At 42.3% G+C, this 23290-nt stretch overlaps 1 protein-coding gene across 1 annotated transcript; it reads left to right on the forward strand.

The window, feature by feature from the left end:
• Window positions 1–18958: 18958 nt before the first annotated feature.
• LOC139417296 (transmembrane protein 26) lies at window positions 18959–23070 on the forward strand. Its single transcript, XM_071166560.1, is given in 5 exon segments — window positions 18959–19066; window positions 19069–19157; window positions 22243–22253; window positions 22256–22389; window positions 22480–23070. Coding segments are annotated over 5 exon segments (933 nt in total).
• Window positions 23071–23290: the final 220 nt, after the last annotated feature.

Below are 23290 nucleotides of genomic sequence, written 5' to 3' on the forward strand. Positions count from 1 at the left end.
ACAAACACCTACAAAACAACAGTGAAACCCAGGCTACCTAAGTATGATTCTCAATTTGAGACAACTAATGACACCTGCCTCTGATTGAGAACCATACTAGGCCGAAACAGAAACCAAACATAGAAACACAAACATAGACAGCCCACCCCAACTCACGCCCTGACCATTCTAAATAAAGACAAAACAAAGGAAATAAAGGTCAGAACTTGACAGTACTGTAGGACTGATAAAATGTTTCTTTAAATTCCAAATGTTAAGTAACTTTGTGGGAATTATGGTATATGATGAATTCATTAACAGCATCAAAATGGTGGCTTACACATTTATTTTTCCATCTCTTTTGCAACAGGTGATCTATGAACTCAACTCTAGTTTGAGGAATAGACCAATTGGAGGCATGGAGAATAATTTAATCCAATTTTCAGATGATGCACTTGATGCGAAATGAGCAATATTTATATTTCAGATTATCTAAGGCAGCGTGTCCCTTTGTGTAACAGTTTAACTGGAACCTTATGGGGTATAACATACTGATGATGAAATAATTAATACTGTGGTCCTCTAGAAGTAATTGCGGCTGCACATGATGAAGTAAATACTGAGTTGCATTTGGGCAATTCCACTTAACAGAATGACACTGAGACTACGACAAAAACGATTGATTGCAAAGTTAAACAAACCATACAACTGCAAGCACAATAACTACTTTGAATAATTTCCACAGAAGATTTTACAAAAACACATTCACTGGAAGAACTGTGCAGATGTAAAGTTTGGTATCAGAATGATGGTAAAATCTCCCTCAGTATTTAATGTGACCACGTTTTCCCAAAACTCTTAAATATCTACTCTGCATTAAGATTCAAAGATGTCTACAGAAGGAATGGGGTGTCAACTATGATATAACACCTTGAGTTGGAAAGCATTTATTTTGGTTATTGAACTACAGTAAGCGCTCTATTCAATCAGATCCGCTCTAGTCGGCATGCGCATAGTTGTTGTTTTGGCGGTGTTTGAGAAAGAACTGTATACTTAAAGCGGACATTGCCATTGTCTGCACAGCGTCACATTACAAGAAATCCCATGCAGCCTTGTTTAGAAGTTCTAACACTGGAATGTGAGATGTAATCTACATTAGGATGATTGAAATTCTCATGATCCATTTCATGATTTTTCAATTTGAGCGTAATTATTTCTATATAGCCTACACTTTCTCGTTCTGAACTTCTAACTGGTGGGGCAAGTGTGGCTTCTTGACAATGATCTAGCAGCTGCTCACCAATTTGACGGCTGTAACGCAGTTCCACCTTTGAGACCACCAAAACATCCTCTATTTGGATGTCTGTTATCGCCAGTTAACACTTGATCTGATTAAATCTAGGCCTAAATGAAGTGGATTAACACCCGGTAACAGAATGATAGTAACATAATGACATCATGGGTCCCTGATTTGGACTACAGATATTATGGATTATGGATGTAATTCTCTTCATGGTGATGTATCCTGAATCCTACACAAAGGTAGGAAAGCTTATTTTGCATGCTTGGGTATTGCTCTACACACTGGCTATTATTCAACCCCCAAACCCCCAAACAAAACCAAATTCGGTTTGTCCGAATCAGACCAAATCTGTACCAATCACAGACGTCTATGTTTCACAAGTTTGGACATCACAGTAGTTCACAGTAGAACACAGTAAAGTACAGGACAGCAGAGTAGATTAGAGTAGAATTCAGTACAGCACAATACAGAACACTACAGTAGGGTGCAACCTTTAAGAGTAAGTTGAAAGCCGGACTGAGTTTCTTAAAATAAAAAAAATATAAAAATAATATATATACAGTGGGGCAAAAAAGTATTTAGTCAGCCACCAATTGTGCAAGTTCTCCCACTTAAAAAGATGAGAGAGGCCTGTAATTTTCATCATAGATACACTTCAACTATGACAGACAAAATGAGAAAAAAAATCCAGAAAATCACATTGTAGGATTTTTAATGAATTTATTTGCAAATTATACCTATACTTGTTACTTCTGTGAACTTTCATTATCCTCCCTCATGAGGCAAATCATTTCTGCAAAACTAAATAAAAATGTTGATATTAGTTGGCAAGGCTCTTACCTTCAACATTATTGTGTTTGGATGTATTTCTAATATATTTTCAGACTTCTTCTGCTAGATCAGGGGTGTCAAAGTCAAATGGACGGAGGGCCAAATAAAAAAATCAGCTACAAGACGAGGGCCGGACTGTTCGAATGTTCATTGAAAATTTTTTAAATGACGCATATAGTCTAGTGAACCTAATTGAACCTACTGAAAACCTAACAAATATATTACAATATGATCAGATAAATAAAGCAATATTTTCTTATGGCTCTGTCAGTAATCTTTAATTTTCAACAGACACAAAAGACAAATTTCCTTTATATAAATATCCCCATAACATGAACATTAAATGAAAGAAACCGGTATTCAAGGCACCATCAGTAGACTATATTTTCTATTTTAGCAAAAGTGGGCTAAATTTACTTCAAAGAAAAAACAATAATAGCAATTTTCTATCATCCACTCAACTGAAATATTTTTAAAATATAATTGGATTGAAATACAAAAAAATAAAGTGCAAAAATCTATTAATCAAAAACAACACTTTGTTTAAGGAGAAGTAACATGCAGTGAAAACAAATATTAAATTTTAACTTTTAAACTTGAACTGAGTAAAAACTCTAAATATGTGATTGCACAGTAATGTTCACTTGTTTGAGGTTGAGGGTGATACTTGGTGGTGTCCCATCTTTTCCACAAGTTCATCAATGTTCGGGGTAAGGCTCTGAGCTGAAGAAATCCTCAGAATTGAGTGGAGGTGTTCAGCAGTAAGTCGACTTCTGTGTGATGTTTTGTTCAGGTTCATCAAAGAAAACAGTTGTTCACACAGGTATGTGCTGCCAAACATAGACAACGTTTGAGCAGCCTGGATGCGCAGCTGGGGCATTGTGCCGGGGAGGAAACGGGCGAACTCCGCAGCACCCACTGCCGCATATTTTGCCCTCAGTGCATCATTGCATTGGAGGTCAATCAACTCCATTTGGAGGTTTGGTGGTGAGCTTTCCACGTCAACAGCAAATGGGTTACCGAGCAGTTCCAACCTGCTTTTTTGTGCTTCAAAGTCAGCAAATCGGCGTCGAAAGTCAGCGGCAAGCATACCTATTTTATCAGCCAACTGTGTGCTCGGGAACGCACTGGTAGAGAGCTTCTCTTTCATGGTCTGGCAGCTGGGAAAGTGGCTCAAATTTTCTTTCCGCATCTGCGTCTCCCACAGAGTCAGTTTGGTTTTAAATGCCTTCACTGTACTGTACATATCAGAGATGACACGATCCCGACCCTGCAGCTGCAAGTTTATTGCATTCAGATGACTCGTAATGTCACACAGAAAAGCCATTTCACACAGAAACATTTCGTCTCGGAGTTGTGTTGTGTCTTTCCCTTTGCTGTCCAAGAACAGACAAATCTCCTCACGAAGCTCGAAACATCTTTGAAGCACCTTTCCCTGGCTTAGCCATCGCACCTCTGTGTGATAAGGCAAATCACCATGCTCCGTTTCTAACTCCGTCAGAAATGCCTTGAACTGGCGGTGATTCAAACCTTTGGCTCTGATAAAGTTAACTGTGCGCGTGATGATGCTCATTACATGCTCCATTTTCAAGGCTTTACCGCACAACGCTTCCTGGTGTATGATACAATGATAAGCTGTCAGCTCACCTGTCGCGTTTTCCTCTTGCATCTTTTCCCGTATCTTCGCCACCAGTCCGCTCCTGTGTCCACACATCGCAGGTGCTCCGTCGGTTGTCAAACCCACGAGTTTTTCCCAAGGCAGCTCCATCTCATTTACACATCTTGACACCTCTTCATACAAATCATGCCCCGTAGTTGTGCCATGCATAGGACGTAAAGCCAAAAACTCCTCTGTCACGCTTAGGTTGGAGTCCACTCCGCGGATGAAAATTGACAACTGGGCAATGTCAGAAATGTCGGTGCTCTCATCCACAGCCAAGGAATATGCAATAAAATCTTTTCCCTTTTTCACAAGCTGCTCTTTTAGATTGATGGACAACTGGTCTACTCTCTCGGCAATGGTGTTTCTGCTCAGACTCACATTTAAAAAGAGTTGCCTTTTTTCTGGGCAAACTTCGTCACAAACTTTAATCATGCAGTTTTTGATGAAATCCCCCTCCGTAAATGGCCGGGCTGATTTAGCGATCTCTTCTGCCAAAATAAAACTGGCCTTGACAGCAGCCTGGCCTTGTGATTTGGCTTTTTTGAACAGAGCCTGTCGAGATTTGAGGCCTCGTTTTAATTCCTCTGCCTTTTGTAGCCTTTGTTCCATGTCCATATTCTTGTTTTTGTCCGCGTGTTTCGTTTCATAATGTCGTCTCAGATTATACTCTTTCAGTACCGCCACACTTTCTCCACACAGAAGACACACAGGTTTTCCAGCTACCTTCGTGAACATATACTCCGACTCCCACCTTGTTTGAAACCCCCGGTTCTCAGTATCCACCTTCCGTTTTGCCATTTTTGATGGGTATCTGAAAGTTAATTTTACTGTGATGCTGACGACTGCTGTGCCAATAAATATTGAAATGAAGCAGCCTACTGCTCGGTGCGTCACCTTTGCATTGTGGGAAATGTAGTATTGGTGCGTGTAAAAGATCTGCGGGCTGCCGGCTTGCTGCGGGCCGGTTCTAATAATAAATCAAGATCATCCCAGGGGCCGTAAAAAACCTTCTTGCGGGCCGGATGTGGCCCGCGGGCCTTGACTCTGACATATGTGTGCTAGATGTTTTCTAAGACCAGTTTTCCATCTGTTTGACCAGAAATCAAATTCTGAATTTTTAGGATGGAAAATGGTTGAACATTTAAAAAATGCCTTATTTTCTGAAAAATATATACTCTTAGCTTTCATTTTACACCAAATTTGATGTGCTCCTATGAATTTACAGCTCATGGGGCTTTTTTACATGGAAATGCTGGCTAGGGGGCGAGTTAGTAAGGCTGTTATCAGACCCAGCAGTGCTGAACAGGGCAGGGACCAGACCTAGGTGGGAAAGGGCAGTGCTGGGTGCTGGGTGCTCTTTGCTGGGTGCTCTTTGAACGTTGCCCATTGAAGGCTTGCTCCACTAGGGTAGATTTGTTCATGAAGGATGGCGGTGAAGATGTTGTCGCAGAGACGGGAAGTGTAATCTGCTGTCCTTCACTAACAATGGCACCCAGAGGACACACACACACACACACACACACTCACACACTGAAGAGGTCTAACATAATATTTACAGTATGATTGGTGCTCCAGGCCAGAACACACAGTCCACTTCAGATACACTTTCTCATGGCTATTGTCAGAGAAAAGTTCCTAATTAAATAAGACAATCCATAAGACAATTCCAAGAACTGTTTACCCAGTGGCATTTTGCCAAATTAAGAGATCATGAGAGGAAACTTCTAATAATGTTGGATAAATGTGTTCTGAAAGTTGTTATGAATGATTCTGCAACACTCATGAAGGTATTATGACTGGTTTTTATAAATATGTTATGAATGCCTTATATATACCCAGTGGCGGAACTAGAGTTTTATACATGGGGCTACTTCAGGGGGTCCATAGACCATGAAAGAAAATGTGTGTGTAACCCTAACCTGATATCTAAGGCGCATGAATGAATCCTATGATTGCTGATTAGATGTAGAAGTGATAATTCACTTATCCTGGAGTTTTTCAATGTGGCAGATAGCACGCACGCACGCACACACACACACACACACACACTCTGTTTTCAGTAATTTTTTATTTATTTTTTTTATTTTTTTATTTTCACCTTTATTTAACCAGGTAGGCTAGTTGAGAACAAGTTCTCATTTGCAACTGCGACCTGGCCAAGATAAGGCATAGCAGTGTGAACAGACAACACAGAGTTACACATGGAGTAAACAATTAACAAGTCAATAACACAGTAGAAAAAAGGGGAGTCTATATATACATTGTGTGCAAAAGGCATGAGAAGGTAGGCAAATAATTACAATTATGCAGATTAACACTGGAGTGATAAATGATCAGATGGTTATGTAAAGGTAGAGATATTGGCGTGCAAAAGAGCAGAAAAATAAATAAATAAAAACAGTATGGGGATGAGGTAGGTGAAAATGGGTGGGCTATTTACCAATAGACTATGTACAGCTGCAGCGATCGGTTAGCTGCTCAGATAGCAGATGTTTGAAGTTGGTGAGGGAGATAAAAGTCTCCAACTTCAGTGATTTTTGCAATTCGTTCCAATCACAGGCAGCAGAGAACTGGAACGAAAGGCGGCCAAATGAGGTGTTGGCTTTAGGGATGATCAGTGAGATACACCTGCTGGAGCGCGTGCTACGGATGGGTGTTGCCATCGTAACCAGTGAACTGAGATAAGGCGGAGCTTTACCTAGCATGGACTTGTAGATGAGCTGGAGCCAGTGGGTCTGGCGACGAATATGTAGCGAGGGCCAGCCGATTAGAGCATACAAGTCGCAGTGGTGGGTGGTATAAGGTGCTTTAGTGACAAAACGGATGGCACTGTGATAAACTGCATCCAGTTTGCTGAGTAGAGTGTTGGAAGCAATTTTGTAGATGACATCGCCGAAGTCGAGGATCGGTAGGATAGTCAGTTTTACTAGGGTAAGTTTGGCGGCGTGAGTGAAGGAGGCTTTGTTGCGGAATAGAAAGCCGACTCTTGATTTGATTTTCGATTGGAGATGTTTGATATGGGTCTGGAAGGAGAGTTTAGAGTCTAGCCAGACACCTAGGTACTTATAGATGTCCACATATTCAAGGTCGGAACCATCCAGGGTGGTGATGCTGGTCAGGCGTGCGGGTGCAGGCAGCGAACGGTTGAAAAGCATGCATTTGGTTTTACTAGCGTTTAAGAGCAGTTGGAGGCCACGGAAGGAGTGCTGTATGGCATTGAAGCTCGTTTGGAGGTTAGATAGCACAGTGTCCAAGGACGGGCCGGAAGTATATAGAATGGTGTCGTCTGCGTAGAGGTGGATCAGGGAATCGCCCGCAGCATGAGAAACATCATTGATATATACAGAGAAAAGAGTCGGCCCGAGAATTGAACCCTGTGGCACCCCCATAGAGACTGCCAGAGGACCGGACAGCATGCCCTCCGATTTGACACACTGAACTCTGTCTGCAAAGTAATTGGTGAACCAGGCAAGGCAGTCATCCGAAAAACCGAGGCTACTGAGTCTGCCAATAAGAATACGGTGATTGACAGAGTCGAAAGCCTTGGCAAGGTCTATGAAGACGGCTGCACAGTACTGTCTTTTATCGATGGCGGTTATGATATCGTTTAGCACCTTGAGCGTGGCTGAGGTACACCCGTGACCAGCTCGGAAACCAGATTGCACAGCGGAGAAGGTACGGTGGGATTCAAGATGGTCAGTGATCTGTTTGTTGACTTGGCTTTCGAAGACCTTAGATAGGCAGGGCAGGATGGATATTGGTCTGTAACAGTTTGGGTCCAGGGTGTCGCCCCCTTTGAAGAGGGGGATGACTGCGGCAGCTTTCCAATCCTTGGGGATCTCAGACGATATGAAAGAGAGGTTGAACAGGCTGGTAATAGGGGTTGCGACAATGGCGGCGGATAGTTTCAGGAATAGAGGGTCCAGATTGTCAAGCCCAGCTGATTTGTACGGGTCCAGGTTTTGCAGCTCTTTCAGAACATCTGCTGTCTGGATTTGGGTAAAGGAGAACCTGGAGAGGCTTGGGCGAGTAGCTGCGGGGGGGGGGGAGCTGTTGGACGAGGTTGGAGTAGCCAGGCGGAAGGCATGGCCAGCCGTTGAGAAATACTTGTTGAAGTTTTCGATAATCATGGATTTATCGGTGGTGACCGTGTTACCTAGCCTCAGTGCAGTGGGCAGCTGGGAGGAGGTGCTCTTGTTCTCCATGGACTTCACAGTGTCCCAGAACTTTTTGGAGTTGGAGCTACAGGATGCAAACTTCTGCCTGAAGAAGTTGGCTTTAGCTTTCCTGACTGACTGTGTGTATTGGTTCCTGACTTCCCTGAACAGTTGCATATCGCGGGGACTGTTCGATGTTAGTGCAGTCCGCCACAGGATGTTTTTGTGCTGGTCGAGGGCAGTCAGGTCTGGAGTGAACCAGGGGCTATATCTGTTCTTAGTTCTGCATTTTTTGAACGGAGCATGCTTATCTAAAATGGTGAGGAAGTTACTTTTAAAGAAAGACCAGGCATCCTCAACTGACGGGATGAGGTCAATGTCCTTCCAGGATACCCGGGCCAGGTCGATTAGAAAGGCCTGCTCACAGAAGTGTTTTAGGGAGCGTTTGACAGTGATGAGGGGTGGTCGTTTGACTGCGGCTCCGTAGCGGATACAGGCAATGAGGCAGTGATCGCTGAGATCCTGGTTGAAGACAGCGGAGGTGTATTTGGAGGGCCAGTTGGTCAGGATGACGTCAATGAGGGTGCCCTTGTTTACAGAGTTAGGGTTGTACCTGGTGGGTTCCTTGATGATTTGAGTGAGATTGAGGGCATCTAGCTTAGATTGTAGGACTGCCGGGGTGTTAAGCATATCCCAGTTTAGGTCACCTAACAGAACAAACTCTGAAGCTAGATGGGGGGCGATCAATTCACAAATGGTGTCCAGGGCACAGCTGGGAGCTGAGGGGGGTCGGTAGCAGGCGGCAACAGTGAGAGACTTATTTCTGGAGAGAGTAATTTTCAAAATTAGTAGTTCGAACTGTTTGGGTATGGACCTGGAAAGTATGACATTACTTTGCAGGCTCTCTCTGCAGTAGACTGCAACTCCTCCTCCTTTGGCAGTTCTATCTTGACGGAAGATGTTATAGTTGGGTATGGAAATCTCAGAATTTTTGGTGGCCTTCCTGAGCCAGGATTCAGACACGGCAAGGACATCAGGGTTAGCAGAGTGTGCTAGAGCAGTGAGTAAGACAAACTTAGGGAGGAGGCTTCTGATGTTGACATGCATGAAACCAAGGCTTTTTCGATCACAGAAGTCAACAAATGAGGGTGCCTGGGGACATGCAGGGCCTGGGTTTACCTCCACATCACCCGCGGAACAGAGAAGGAGTAGTATGAGGGTGCGGCTGAAGGCTATCAAAACTGGTCGCCTAGGGCGTTGGGGACAGAGAATAAGAGGAGCAGGTTTCTGGGCATGGTAGAATATATTTAGGGCATAATGCGCAAACAGGGGTATGGTGGGGTGCGGGTGCAGCGGAGGTAAGCCCAGGCACTGGGTGATGATGAGAGAGGTTGTATCTCTGGACATTTTATTTTATTTTATTTATTTTACCTTTATTTAACCAGGCAAGTCAGTTAAGAACAAATTCTTATTTTCAATGACGGCCTGGGAACAGTGTTGGGACATGCTGGTTGTAATGGGTGAGGACACCGCATGTGTGGGGGGTGGGACAAAGGAGGTAACAGGGGTATAAAGAGTGGAACTAGGGGCTCCATTGTAAACTAAAACAATGATAACTAACCTGCACAACAGTATACAAGGCATATTGACATATGAGAGAGACATACAGCGAGGCATACAGTAATCACAGGTGTTGAATTGGGAGAGCTAGCTAAAACAGTAGGTGAGACAACAGCTAATCAGCTAGCACAACAACAGCAGGTAGAATGGCGATTGATTAGGCAGAGAGGGTCGGATTAACTACACACAGAGCCTAAGTGCGGCTGGGGCCGACAGATAAAACATAAACAAGCAGAATGGATTACCGTGATTAATGGACAGTCCAGCATGCATCAGCTATGTAGCCAAGTGATCAGTGTCCAAGGGGCAGCGGTGGATGGGGCAGGGAAGCTGGACTGGCGAGTGTTATCCAGGTTAGAAAACTAACAATGACCAAATAGCTTGTAGCCAGTTAGCTGGTTAGCTTCTGGAGGTTCTTGAGTGTGTTCTAAAAATGTAAAGATAATAGCGGTTCCGTATCACATTGGGTGAGGCAGGTTACCGGAAGGTATAAACAAATTAAAAATCGAAAAGGGATAGAAAGTAAATATGGGTTCAGTGAGTGTTTGGGACGCGGCGATTCAGACGGTTAGCAGGCCTGTGCTAACAAGCTAACAGTTAGTAGACGGTGCTAAACACGGTAGCAGTTAGCGGACCGGGCTAAACAAGCTAGCAGTTAGCAGGCCGAATTTGCAAGCAAGGAGATAGCAAGGGCTAGAGAGTTAGCCTTTGGGGACGTCGCGATGGGGGTATCTGTTTATTCCTCTTCATGCAGTGACATCGATGGACCGGTCGTGGGTCTGGATATTGTAGCCCAGGAGCTCAAAATGTTCCGTTTGCGATGGGAATCCGGGGATGAAAAATAAAATAAAATAATAAATAGGTCCGTTATGCTCTGGTTAGAGTCGCGTTGTTCGAACTGGCGAGAGCTTTCCGAGCTAAAGGTTAGCTGATGACCGGTTAGCTGAAGACCGCTAGCAATGTTTTGCTGAAGCTGGTAGTTCGTTGGCTAGCTTCAGTTGAGGGGTTCCAGGTCCGAAGTAAATATAAATACTTTAGGAAAAATAGCTACGTTGGGTGAGGCGGGTTGCAGGAGAGTATTTAGAAGAAGTTGAGGTTCAGCAAAAAGTTTTAAAGATATGTGAAGAAAAAAACGAAAACAAACGATATATACAAGGGACACTACACGACAATACGTCCTACTGCTACGCCATCACTCTGGATCATACATAATACATAATCTAGGTCTATAAGTGTTGAACATCCAAAATATTTTCTGAAAATAAAGCTCAAGCACCAAGGAGATAAGGTAGCATTTGTGTGTTACATAAATTGCATATTTTATTTACCAAAAAGTACATTTACAATTTTTTTTTTTACATACTGTACCAGGTGTCAAGCAGAAATTGACTTGAAAAATCATCAATATTACAAACTTACAGAATAATATTTATGCTCATAGATATTATGTTAACTAATATCAAAGATACGTTTTGGAATTGGCCTAATCAAGACCAAATTAAATATGACATGATATCCTTTGGATTTATAATTGTATAATGTCATTGTACTAGCTAGTACACAGTGCAGGTTTTAATTATTCTCTCGCAAGAAGCACTGCTGACTGGTATATCAACAGAAATCTTACAATGTCGAAATAGCTTATGGAAGACCTCTTTATAAGGTTCTAGAAACACAACAAAGTCAAGGAGAGTAGACAGCCTTTTCCTTCCACTTTTCTCCCTCCTATCAAGAAGCCACTTGGTTTGATGAACCTTACGTTTGAGGTCCTCTAAATCTGACTCAAAGGTCTGAGCAAAGGCAAACAGAGGCTCCTCATTCAAGAATGTTGTACTCTTTAGGTTGAGAGACTGGACCCCTTGCATTATCTCACAATTATTTTTGAAAAACGCCTCTGTAGCTCAGCGGTGAGACTGTCAAGCACCTGATAAAAGACAGCTCTTTGGAAGCTCTCACCATCACTTTGGTCACTATTTTCTGTCCTACAGTGCTCATCGTCAATGAGTCGTGAAATCTTAAGCTTGTTTTAGGCTGTCTTTTACATACTGTTTGTACACTTATTTTGCAGTGCTCTGACATCTCTCAACCTCTTTCCATAGTTCTCCAAAGTAACCCTCACTTCCGTAGTCCTGTAATGTGTCTGTAAGGGCACCTACTAGATCCACAGACCTTGCTAGGTCATTAGAGAATGTCAGAAAGACATTTGGCATCACCAAGCACTTTACAAAAGGTAACCAAAAGCCCTCTGAGAAAGAAGGCCCCTTTCCTCCACTGATCTATCACCACTATTTTTAAGTGTGATATCCTGTAGCACTCTCAGAACTGCTGGAAGCCTGTCCCTCAGATTACGGCATGCCATGTATCTGCATGCCCACTGTCGTGTCTTTACTATCATTAAACTGAAGACTTATAGTTTTTATCAAAGATTCTCTGTAATTAGTATTAAGCGATCAAACTGATTAATCATGTACGTAACTGTAATTAACTAGGAAGTCAGGGCACCAAGGAAAATATTCAGATTACAAAGTTATAATTTCCTAATATAACCTTTCAGATATTTTCATATCTGATCAATAGTCTTCTGATTAATGTATTATTTACTTTACCTCACGTTAGTCTCATTCCAAATGTCGTAAATGGTTGGTTATCTGCACGAACCCAGACTTCACTATGAGTCATCCATACATCAATTGTCTTAAATCATTTACTTATTAACTAACTAAACAATCACAGAAGTGCACACACAAACAAACAAAGTAAATATGGATACAAGAAATGATAGGAGAATGTGCCCTAGTGGGCTAAACCGGCATGGCGGCTTGTTAGACAAAAGGGAAGTGGGGGTCGACTGAGAAGTCACTACAGAGTTAATAATTATAACAATTGAAATAATAATCCTTTGCACATGAACGGGAACAATAGCAATCATTATATATATTTACACTCAGTGTGTCGTTGGGATCTTTGTTGAAAAGTTAGTTTCTGTTGGAGTTTTCGTCCTCTCTCTCTCTCATGGTTAGAGGGGATAGTTCAGAGTGACGTTCATTCATGTTCTTGTAGAATGGATGTTTCGACGGTTGTCGTTCTTCGCGTTCAATGATACAGAATTCCTAGCTGTAGACTAGTTCAAATCCCCGAGCTGACAAGGTACAAATCTTTCGTTCTGCCCCTGAACAGGCAGTTAACCCACTGTTCCTAGGCCGTCATTGAAAATAAGAATTTGTTCTTAACTAACTTATCTAGTTAAATAAAGGTAAAATAAAATAAATACAATTAATATCAAAGACTTGTTCTTATTCTGTCGGTATCGATAGTCTAAGAGTTTAACCATGTGGTATGGTTAAAAGATTCAGCAATGGTCTGCAACCTTTGTCCACTCGTAATAGAGAAAAACATGGTCTACTGAGAACTTCTCAAAGTTGGGGTTTTATTCGGAATTGCAGAAAAGGGGCTGTCCCAGGATGCCTGACCCTAACTGGGCTCATGGGCGGTCCTCTGATTTAAACTCAAACTCAAAAGGGAATTGGAGTTTCCTTCATTAAACAGTTCAAAATCACATTACACAATTTTACAAACAGTATCATCCTCACTCATTCATCTTATACAACAATTAGATGTAAACCTCATATCTGAGGCTATTATATAAACAGCGTTATGGTAATGTGGCCGCACCGTCTCCCATGAGCTTCCCCAAGTTGTAACAAACGGACCAGTTCGTAGCTGGATTCTTCACCGATCTTTTATACCTTCTCTGGAACGTAAATGTTGTTCCGACCTCAAGTTCTGTGAGGTGGAAGAAATTACTTTGTTGTCTATGAAAATTCACTCTGTCTCTATACTGTGTGGCGATCCTTTCTTCAGGAAGTTACGACCTCTCTCTGACCACAGCAGCCTAGTTGAAGGAGGCAAGGGGGAGGCAGGGAGAGGGGGATGGGGTTTGCTGTACCCAAAGAGGGCAACGTCATGACACCACCTTACATCCGTAAGTCTCTGTACTTCCCTGGGCTGCTGCTGTGGATATAGCTCTTTCTGAACTGCAAGCCACTTGAGATGAATGTAAGAGCCAGATACAAAGTTATTAAGCTTCTGCAGGAGAGCAAAAAAGTGAACTGCCTCAAGCACTGATTTTACAGCATCGACAAGAACGAATTTCAAACAATGTGCATTACAGTGCACATAAAATGCAAATCTTGCACTGTTTTTAATCCGTGCAGACACACCAGAATGCTTTCCGCTCATGACGGATGCACTGTCATAGCCTTGCCCCACAAGGTTATTTCTGTAGTCCAGACCATGTTTTTCAAGGCAATCAATTATAATTTTTGTGAGGCCTGCTGCATCTAAGCTTTCAGCTGACTGAAAGTGTAAAAAGCTTTCGTGGATGGCCTCGTTGTAATAGTACCTCACAACTAAAGACATTTTTATTTTTTATATAAATCTTTGGTTTCATCTGCAATTACTGAACACTAACAACTTCACTTTCTTTTACTTCTCTTATTATTTCACTCTGTACCATCTCAGCTAAGCCCTTAAGAACTTAATTCTGGATTTGGTGGCTTGTGTACTTAGCATTGCCACATGCATTCATCCTTTTCTCTATGAGAGGGTAATGCTTTGCTATTTCTTCTAAGAATGTCAAAAAAGTACCCTTGTTGTGAGAGTCATCAAACTATCGATGACCTCTCTGCGCTATATTTTGAGTGGCAGTTAATAGGAGCATATCTGCAATTGTTTTAATGTAAGTACAGTTTCCTCCACTTTCTTTTTCCGGTCCTCATTGATGAGTTGCTGTCAATAGCCCTTTTATGTTGATTCCAAGCATACATAGCATTGATATGATGCTCTGCCTTCGAATGGATCTTAAACCCAGAATCTTTAAACAGTGCCTTTTTTCCTGTTACGAAAACCAGACTGTGATGTGAAGGCAGATTCGGGTGTATTTGGCAGAGAAAAATGCCTACAGGCGAAACAATAAGTTGAATCTTGACTTACAGAATTTTCAAGCCATGAATTGTCATATCAGGAGCTGTTGTAAACCCTTTTCCTAGTACCATGCTGAGTTCTGGGAAATGTTGTCAAACACGTCTGTACAGGAACCTCTTCTCTCGATCTTGAAATGTCTGAAATACACGTTAAATAAGGTGGCATATCTCTATGGAAATGTATAATTAGATTAGATTCTAACAGCTGCTAACTAAAATGTGTAGTTTAAAGTATTGGACTGGCCTACCACTGGGTCCTTTTGGAACAGCATATCTGGTGCTTGATGCAGTTGAGAGGGACTCGATGACATCTCCTGGCAGCTCTGGCTCACTGTCTTGCTCAGAGCCAGAGGTCTCTGTGTCATCCCTTAATATATCTATTATATTAAAATAACACAATAACCTATGGTGTATAATCACAATAAAAATGCCACAGTCATCCAAACAAGAACACATATGAATTAACAACCAACATTTTAAAGTGAGGCTTAATCTGACAAAATCATCTATTACAAGCTGAAGCTAAACTTAAATTCTGAATTGGGCATGTGACTGATTGCCTGGTAGATGCTCTGACCTGGTGGTGGTAGACTGGGTCCTTGTGAAATCTGACCACACTGACTCTGACTAGCCTCAGATAGGGAGCTGCTCTGGGGTCAGGTGGTGATGCAATGGCTGGGATCTGTTTGCACCTGATCTGCCTGTTGTGCTTCTTTAAAAAGAAGTCTGATACCTCTCCCTTTCTTTTCATGTTTAATTGACCCTATGCAAAAATAAGACCGTCTGTGGTTACATCTAAGCATCCAATTACACACATTTTAGTCCAATCTCAATCTTAATTACAAATTTCCATTATCATAACTGTACCATAAAATCTACTACCAGCTTAAGTTACTAGTTAGATCATGGCTAGCCCTACTCTGCAGTAAGTAACTTAGCTAGCAGCAAATTGTGGTAATCTTTTGAGTAACGTTAAAAGATTGATAATAACAATTGTTAGTTTTGAGTTCAAGTACAAAAATCTAGAAGTCCTTTCTATTTCTGACGCAGATCGCGCTGCAAGTCCTGCATCTCCCATCTCCTCATTGGTTTATAGAAGCAGGTACCCACGTAACATCTTCTCATTGGTTATACCCACGTGGGTAATTGAAAGACAAACTGTTTTGCCGGTCGGCGTAGTAATACTATGAAAGTTCAAAGATGAAAAAGCCAGGAAGAAGGAGAGATGACTAGAAACGATTCGGTTGGCCGTTTTATGTGTGGAATAATTGTTGGAGTAGAGGTCCTTGTGCATTTCAGGTAAAATCAAAACTCAATGTTTATATCCCAGGACAAATTAGCTACAACAGCAAGCTAGCTAAATAGGACAAATTAGCTAGCAAGTGCAAGCTAACTAGCTAAATTGCCATAAATGTTTAATGCTTTTATACCTGTCCCCAAATTAATGTAATTGGCTCAGAGTTTGTTTTGATATTTTAACCTGCGTGTCGTGATCGCGTTTGGTGTAGAGGGACAAAATACATTTATGCACGATGCCGCACGATGGCGCACGAGTGCAGCCGGTTTGGTTCCGTCTTACGTTAACTTACACAGTGACTCAACTTTCGTGGAAGTTGTTCAGGAAACCTAAACCAGATGCTAAACCGTGACAGGGGGCAGTATTTTCACGTCCGGATGAAATGCCTGCCCAAATTCACCTGCCTGCTACTCATCCCCAGAAGATAACATATGCATATTATTAGTAGCTTTGGATAGAAAACACTCTGAATTTTCTAAAACTGTTTGAATCATGTCTGTGAGTATAACAGAACTTACATAGCAGACGAGACGCCGAGGAGAAACCATTCAGATTTTTATTATGAGATCACTTTCTTTCCAATGGTTTTCATTGGGAATCCAGAATTCTAAGGGACCTTCTTGCAGATCCTACCGCTTCTACTGGATGTCACCAGTCTTTAGAAATTGGTTGAGGTTTTTCCTTTGTGTAATGAAGAAGTAGCCCTGTTCAAAACGAGGGTCACTTCAAGTGTACTGTTTGTTAGAGGCGCGTGACCTGAAAGGTAGCGTCAGTTTGTTTTCTTCCTGTATTGAACAAAGATCATCCCGTCTTCAATTATATTGATTATTTACTTTAAAAAATACCTAAAGTTGTATTACAAAAGTAGTTTTAAATGTTTTGGCAAAGTTTAAAGGTAACTTTTGAGATATTTTGTAGTCACGTTGCCCAAGTTGGAACTGGTGTTTTTCTGGATCAAACGCGCCAAATAAATGGACATTTTGGATATATATCGAACAAAAGGACCATTTGTGATGTCTATGGGACATATTGGAGTGCCAACAGAAGAAGCTCGTCAAAGGTAAGGCATGATTTATATTTTTATTTCTGTGTTTTGTGTCGCGCCTGCAGGGTTGAAATATGTTTTCTCTCTTTGTTTACGGAGGTGCTACTCTCAGATAATAGCATCGTTTGCTTTCGCCGAAAAGCCTTTTTGAAATCTGACACGTTGGCTTGATTCACAACACGTGTAGCTTTAATTTGGTATCTTACATGTGGGATTTCATGAAAGTTAGATTTTTATAGTAATTTATTTGAATTTGGCGCTCTGCATTTTCTCTGGCTTTTGGCCATGTGGGACGTCCCACATATCCCAGAGAGGTTAAAACTTACTTCAAATATGATGCTTTCGCCAATCGTGAAAAGAGCTTGTGGAGCTGTGGAAATATAATCTCTTCTTCTGTATGTTCTTCTTATTCTTATTCTTCCGTATCTTGCAACCAACGATAATATTCTCTCTTCCTCGTCCTCGCTTTGAAAAATGCGGCGCCGAACGTCAAAATAAATGAGAGGTGAAATGAGATCAGTCAGCATCAAACTGCCAGTAGCGAATTACATTTTGTGTGGCACCCGGAGTGGCCAATCAGATGTCAGGGGTGACCAGTGCCACAGCCGGACACCCCTCAGGCTCCACCCCTGTGTATACCCGCTTCAAGTGAAATGTTACCCAGATATTCAGGGATCCCTTATCTCCTGTGTCTACTCATCCAGTGGGGCTACCTCCAGGGCCGGATTTCCAAACGGACACACTGGGCACGTGCCCCAGGGCCTCTGACCTCCAGGGAGCCTCCAGGTCGGGTGTCCCGGGGCCCCAAATGCGGTAGTCCGGCCCTGGATCATGTCGGGAGCCAGGGGTGGTGGTGGTGTGTGTATTTAAGGTGGGAGGCATTTAAAAGGTAGACACAGTGGCACAACTTAGCCATATCATATAGAATTTAGGGTTTTCGAATTACAGGGGTGTATCTACTCACAAAAACAAAAGCCTGTTATTAAACTTGAAGAAGAAATATTGGAGCTACATTTAAACCACTCTCAGCAAAGATTTAATTTAATCTGGAATATTTTCACTCTGTAAGTATGACCATACAGTTTATATATTGTATGAAGAGATTAGATTGACAACACATTTTGATCATCACAATAAGATTTTTTTTACTTTTTGTACATACAATTTAGTTAGTTAGCTACTCATAGTTTAGTTAGCTATTTAAGTACTCGAATTGTGTTAGTACTCAAAATATGAAGTACATAATTACTTTTTTCTAATTGAAATTCAGTGACAAGTAAATTCCCAGTGTGAATTTAACCAGCTGAAATTGTAACCAACAGTAGATGTACCAAACAGGGACAGGACATTGGCCAGGGACTGCTCCTAGTCATCATGATCATACAGCAGATGTACCAAATGTATAAAATGATACTCATTAAAAACATGTTATTCCTTTTGATGTCTCTGTACAGTCTTTGAAATTGACTGGTCAGAACAGTTGAAAGGTTTGTAATACATGCTCACTCATCACTCTCACAGTCCCACTTTGGCTCCTCGCACTGTTTTCAATCAGCAATGGCTTTGTTTCATCCTACATCCTAGTTAATAATACACTATGGAGAAGCTATTCACTGTCTAATGCCAATTCAACTGTTTGGTTTGGTCACAGTATGGGCTAATCGTGACTATGGTTTGATAAAGCTATTAGCCATACAGTATGGCATTTATTTATTTTTATGATGACTCAAATATAAAAGGCTTTTAGAAAAGTGACTCAGTACACTCAGTTCGTAGGGGGGGGGGGTCAACAGTAATCACAGCATGATGATACCCCTATGATACAATCAGCTACAGGTAGGACAGATTTAGGATCAGCATACCTCCTTCATAGGCTGGACCAATTTGTTTGTGTTTTAGCCAACTCCTCTGACTATTCATGTATGGCATGGCAACGATAATCTGAGGATTTGACTGAGGCAGATATGGGATCAGACACCTCATTTCATCCTGGTCCTAACCATTAGGGGCCAAAGGTCAGTGTCTTAGTGGACAATACATTCTCCTCCACTGGGGCTTGTGGGACTCCTCTCTCAGGCAGGATGTGTCATGTCATCAACTTCCTGCTGGCCCTGCTGAGCCGTTTCCTGTTTGCCGTCCATGGCGTGGCGACCGTGTGGTGTGTGGTCGCCGTCAAAGGGGAAGGGAGCCCCTCTATCGGCTGCTTCTGATGGGCGTGGATCTGTTGGGGGTGAAGATGGCAGTCACCATCAAGTATACCCGCAACGCAGAGTGGAAATGGTAACAATGTCTATATAACGTATATAGCCTTACAGTGTCTTCTACAGCAATGACACACTAATAATGATGATCACTCAGGATCATTACCTATCATACACGATTAAGTCTTATAATAACGGCATTAAAAACGCATTACACTTGTTGGCAAAGTGTCACGTTCGTCATAACGAGGAGACCAAGGCGCAGTGTGATAAGAATACATACTTCTTTTAATGAAGAATAAACACAGAACAAACTAGACAAAACAACAAAACGAACGTGACGCTAATAACACGAGTCCTGACAGGCAACTACACTTAGACAATAACCCACGAAATACCCAAGGAATATGGCTACCTAAATATGGTCCCCAATCAGAGACAACGATAAACAGCTGCCTCTGATTGGGAACCAATCTAGGCAACCATAGACATATAAACACCTAGATATACAACAACCCCTAGACAATACAAAAACTACACAAATCACCCTCGTCACACCCTGACACAAAGAGAAGTATTACCCAAACTAGTTCTGGAACAAATGTTGCGTAAGAATAAACGTTAACACTTTACTTTACACCCAGTGGCATAACACAGTATGACACGGTCATAACCATGTCATAATATATCATAACAGTTGACATAACTTGTCCTAACTTGTCATAATATGGTCATAACAATGTCATGACCCATATATTTACAGCGGTTGTGACATGTGTTATTTTATGGCTGGTTATGAAACCCACATAATTAGTTTTTTCCCTGCCAAGATGTTTCCTTTGAAAGTTTGTATCTTACATCCTTTGTTGTTGTAATGAATTCTTCACAGTCATGTTTTTTTCCATCATATTTTAAATAAGTTGTAGAATATACACTTTATGACACTGTCAATAAGCATTAAGGAAAGGGGGATACCTAGCTAGTTGTACAACTGAATGCATTCAATTGAAATTTGTCTTCTGCATTCAATCCAACCCATCTGAATCAGAGAGGTGCGGGGGGGCTGCCATAATCGACATCCACGGTTTCAGCATCCGGGGAACAGTGGGTTAACTGCCTTGCTCAGGGGCAGAACAACAGATTTTTACCTTGTAAGCTCGGGGATTCGATCCAGCAACCTTTCAGTTACTGGTTACTTGCCCAACGCCCAACGTTCTAACCATTAGGCTATCTGCTGCCCCGGCTGCCATAATTGACCATCCTACGTCACTTTACTTGGACTAAGAAAATACACTTTATGACACTGTCAAGAAGCATTATGACCATCCTGTGTCATTTGGACTAAGAAATGACACTTTATGACACTGTCATCGAAGCATTATGAAAATCATAAGCATATAAGGCAGATAGGTCTATTACATACATGGTGTCTTGTCCTGCTCCTGAAATCTGCTTCTGCATTCATCCCAGGCAGCAGCGACAGACCATTGGGGTAGGTGCATGTCTGACATCAATGTGTGCACAATTACAATGATCATTTAACATGGCAAATAAATAAACCCACAGGCTATGGTGTAATGGAATTGTTTGCCTTGTGTAGGTTTTGACACTCTTATGTAGGTGTCATAACCAGCCATAAAATAACTACCATGGTAGGTTTTGTGGGTTTTTACACTCTTATGTAGGTGTCATAAGCAGCCATAAAATAATGCAATATATGTCACAACAGGTCTAAATATATGTGCAATGATAGTGTTCTGACTATATTATAATAGGGTATGACAAGTTATATCAGCTGTTATGACATATTATGACATGGTTATGACTGTGTAATAATGTGTTGACGCTGGGTGACAAGTAAATAAACACATCTGCCAGTGCTTCCTCCTTTGCACTGTATACAGTCCATCACTCCATCTACATTCCACAAGGCAGTAACTTGTCTAACATCATCCACTTTTACTGCACTTATTTCCAATTTGTATTTACACTCACATTCTCAACTAATTTAGCAGCAATATGTTCCATTATTTTGCATGACCTTGATATACACGTCTTTATTTTCACATTCCACGCACACACGCACACGCACACACACACACACACACACACACACACACACACACACACACACACACACACTACAACGTAAGACTTACAGAGGTACCTCCATTTTTGCACCATCTTCATGATCTAGTTCTGTCTCGGAGTCGTAGCCCAAGTGGAAAACCTAATGAAAAACAATCAAACAGCCCCGGGGTTACAGAGCAATTGTAATAATGATTAACCACACAAATGAACTCATTAATTTGATGCGAGGAAAATGTTTTTTCCTCTCCTGTTCATGTTGCGATAAATGGAAATGTTAGATAGAAAGACATTAGCAATTCACCCGTTGGCCTAGCTGTCTTCGCAGTCTACTCTGCTCTGCCTGTGTTTTTGGTTTTACAGGGGTGGTATAGGATTGTAGTTAATAAACCTAAACATAAACCTTTTTGTATGGGGATAAATCATCTCTGAACTCACCACTGTACTGGTGGAACTCTTTTATGAGTTCCTGCCAGAGGCTGTGTATGCATCCAAAATATCTCTCACTCTTTATCTAAAAAAAAGCTTCTTTGTCCTTCAAAAACACTCAGTCAATCTCTTGCTTGCTGGAAGCACTGTCATTCTCCATGAAAAGCCACTCTTTACATATGTGTGTGTGTAGACGTCCAGTTATTTTACCTTCATACTCCTTTTCTCACCATTGTCTACTGCATGGCCTGGCTCAGGCCCTGAACTGAATTAACAAGCTTTATTTCACACCCTTCAAAGAGATGACACAAAATGATGTCATTGCTGACTGAAACACAACGGTGGAATAATTTCTCCATCCATCCAAACGATGCTGAATCAGCCAGCCATCATATTGCATCCTATGTGCGGAGGGGCATGCTGAGACGGAAGCTTACTCCAGGTCCCTCTCTCCCTCTAACTTTGAAGTTCTCTCCTCATGGAGAAGGCTTTGCGCTGTCAAGTGGGATTTGCATACATGATGAGAATAATTGGCTGTCTGAAATGGGACACTTGTGGAAGCATTACTTCTTATACTGACTGCCCAAAAACTAAGTGTGTTGCTAAAAATAACTCTCCCTATCCCCTCCTCGCTGCTTTGCTTTTAGGTTCTCCCCCATGGTTTCCTCTACCTCAGTGCCGTCATCCCCTCAATTTGGTTCCTGGAGCTCAGCCTGCTGCAGTACAAGCTCCCGGTCAACATCTCCTCTAGCCTTGAGCTAGAGGAGCTGCTGGCTCACATCCCCATCTCAGCGGTAGGTGTTACACCACAAAACGCACAGCAACTTTCTTGGAAAGTAGACATTAAAGTATCATCTAATCTCATTGTGTGTTGACTAACGCAGGACATCTTGCAGCTGGGCCCAGAAAACTGTGCGGCTGCCCTGAAGAAGACCATGCTCATCGTGCTGGTTCTGGGTCGCTGGCTCACGCCCAAAGGAGACATGTCCCGAGACCAGCTCTCCCAGCTCCTCATGGCCTACATGGGCCTGGGTGCCGACATCCTGGACATCTTTGACACCTTCACAGAGCCAGATGTCAAGACCAACCGGGCTGTCATCGACGTAGGACTGGCCCTGTTCTCCTGGGCCCTCATGGATTTCCCATTGGACCTCACCCAGACCTGCCCCACCAAGGCCCAGTCCCATCCTATCTCGTCCCAGCCTGGCTCGTCCCAGTGGAGTCTCTCTCAGGGGGTAAGCATGGCTGTGGTGGAGGGCATGCCTGGAACTCCCTCCTCCTGCTATCCAGGATTATGCTGTTCCAGGGAAGTGTGGCGCTTGCTGTTGACTGTGGGGCACCAGGATGGGCTGTTCCTCGTCTACTGCCTCTACCTCATGATCAGGAAGAATGTGCTCAACCAGTTGATGATCTTCTTCACCTGCAAGAACATCCTTGTCATCTTGCTGGAGGTCTACAGGATCTTTGTGGTGTAGTGTGAGCAGCAGGAGGAGACATCACTAGGGTGGCTGGAGACATGTTCAATGCCCTGGTGCCAACAAGCCCAGGAGGAGGTTGTGGTGTGGGAGGGAGGGAGAAGGACAGGTGAGCGAAGGACAAAGCTGCCTGATAGAGGTAGAGGTGGAGGGGGGAGGGTTAGGGAGGAAAGGAGAACAGAGCTGCCAGACAAAGGTGGAGGGAGAGAGGGAATCAGAG

The sequence above is a fragment of the Oncorhynchus clarkii genome, chromosome 9 (genome assembly GCF_045791955.1).
Source record: "Oncorhynchus clarkii lewisi isolate Uvic-CL-2024 chromosome 9, UVic_Ocla_1.0, whole genome shotgun sequence".
Taxonomy (NCBI): domain Eukaryota; kingdom Metazoa; phylum Chordata; class Actinopteri; order Salmoniformes; family Salmonidae; genus Oncorhynchus; species Oncorhynchus clarkii.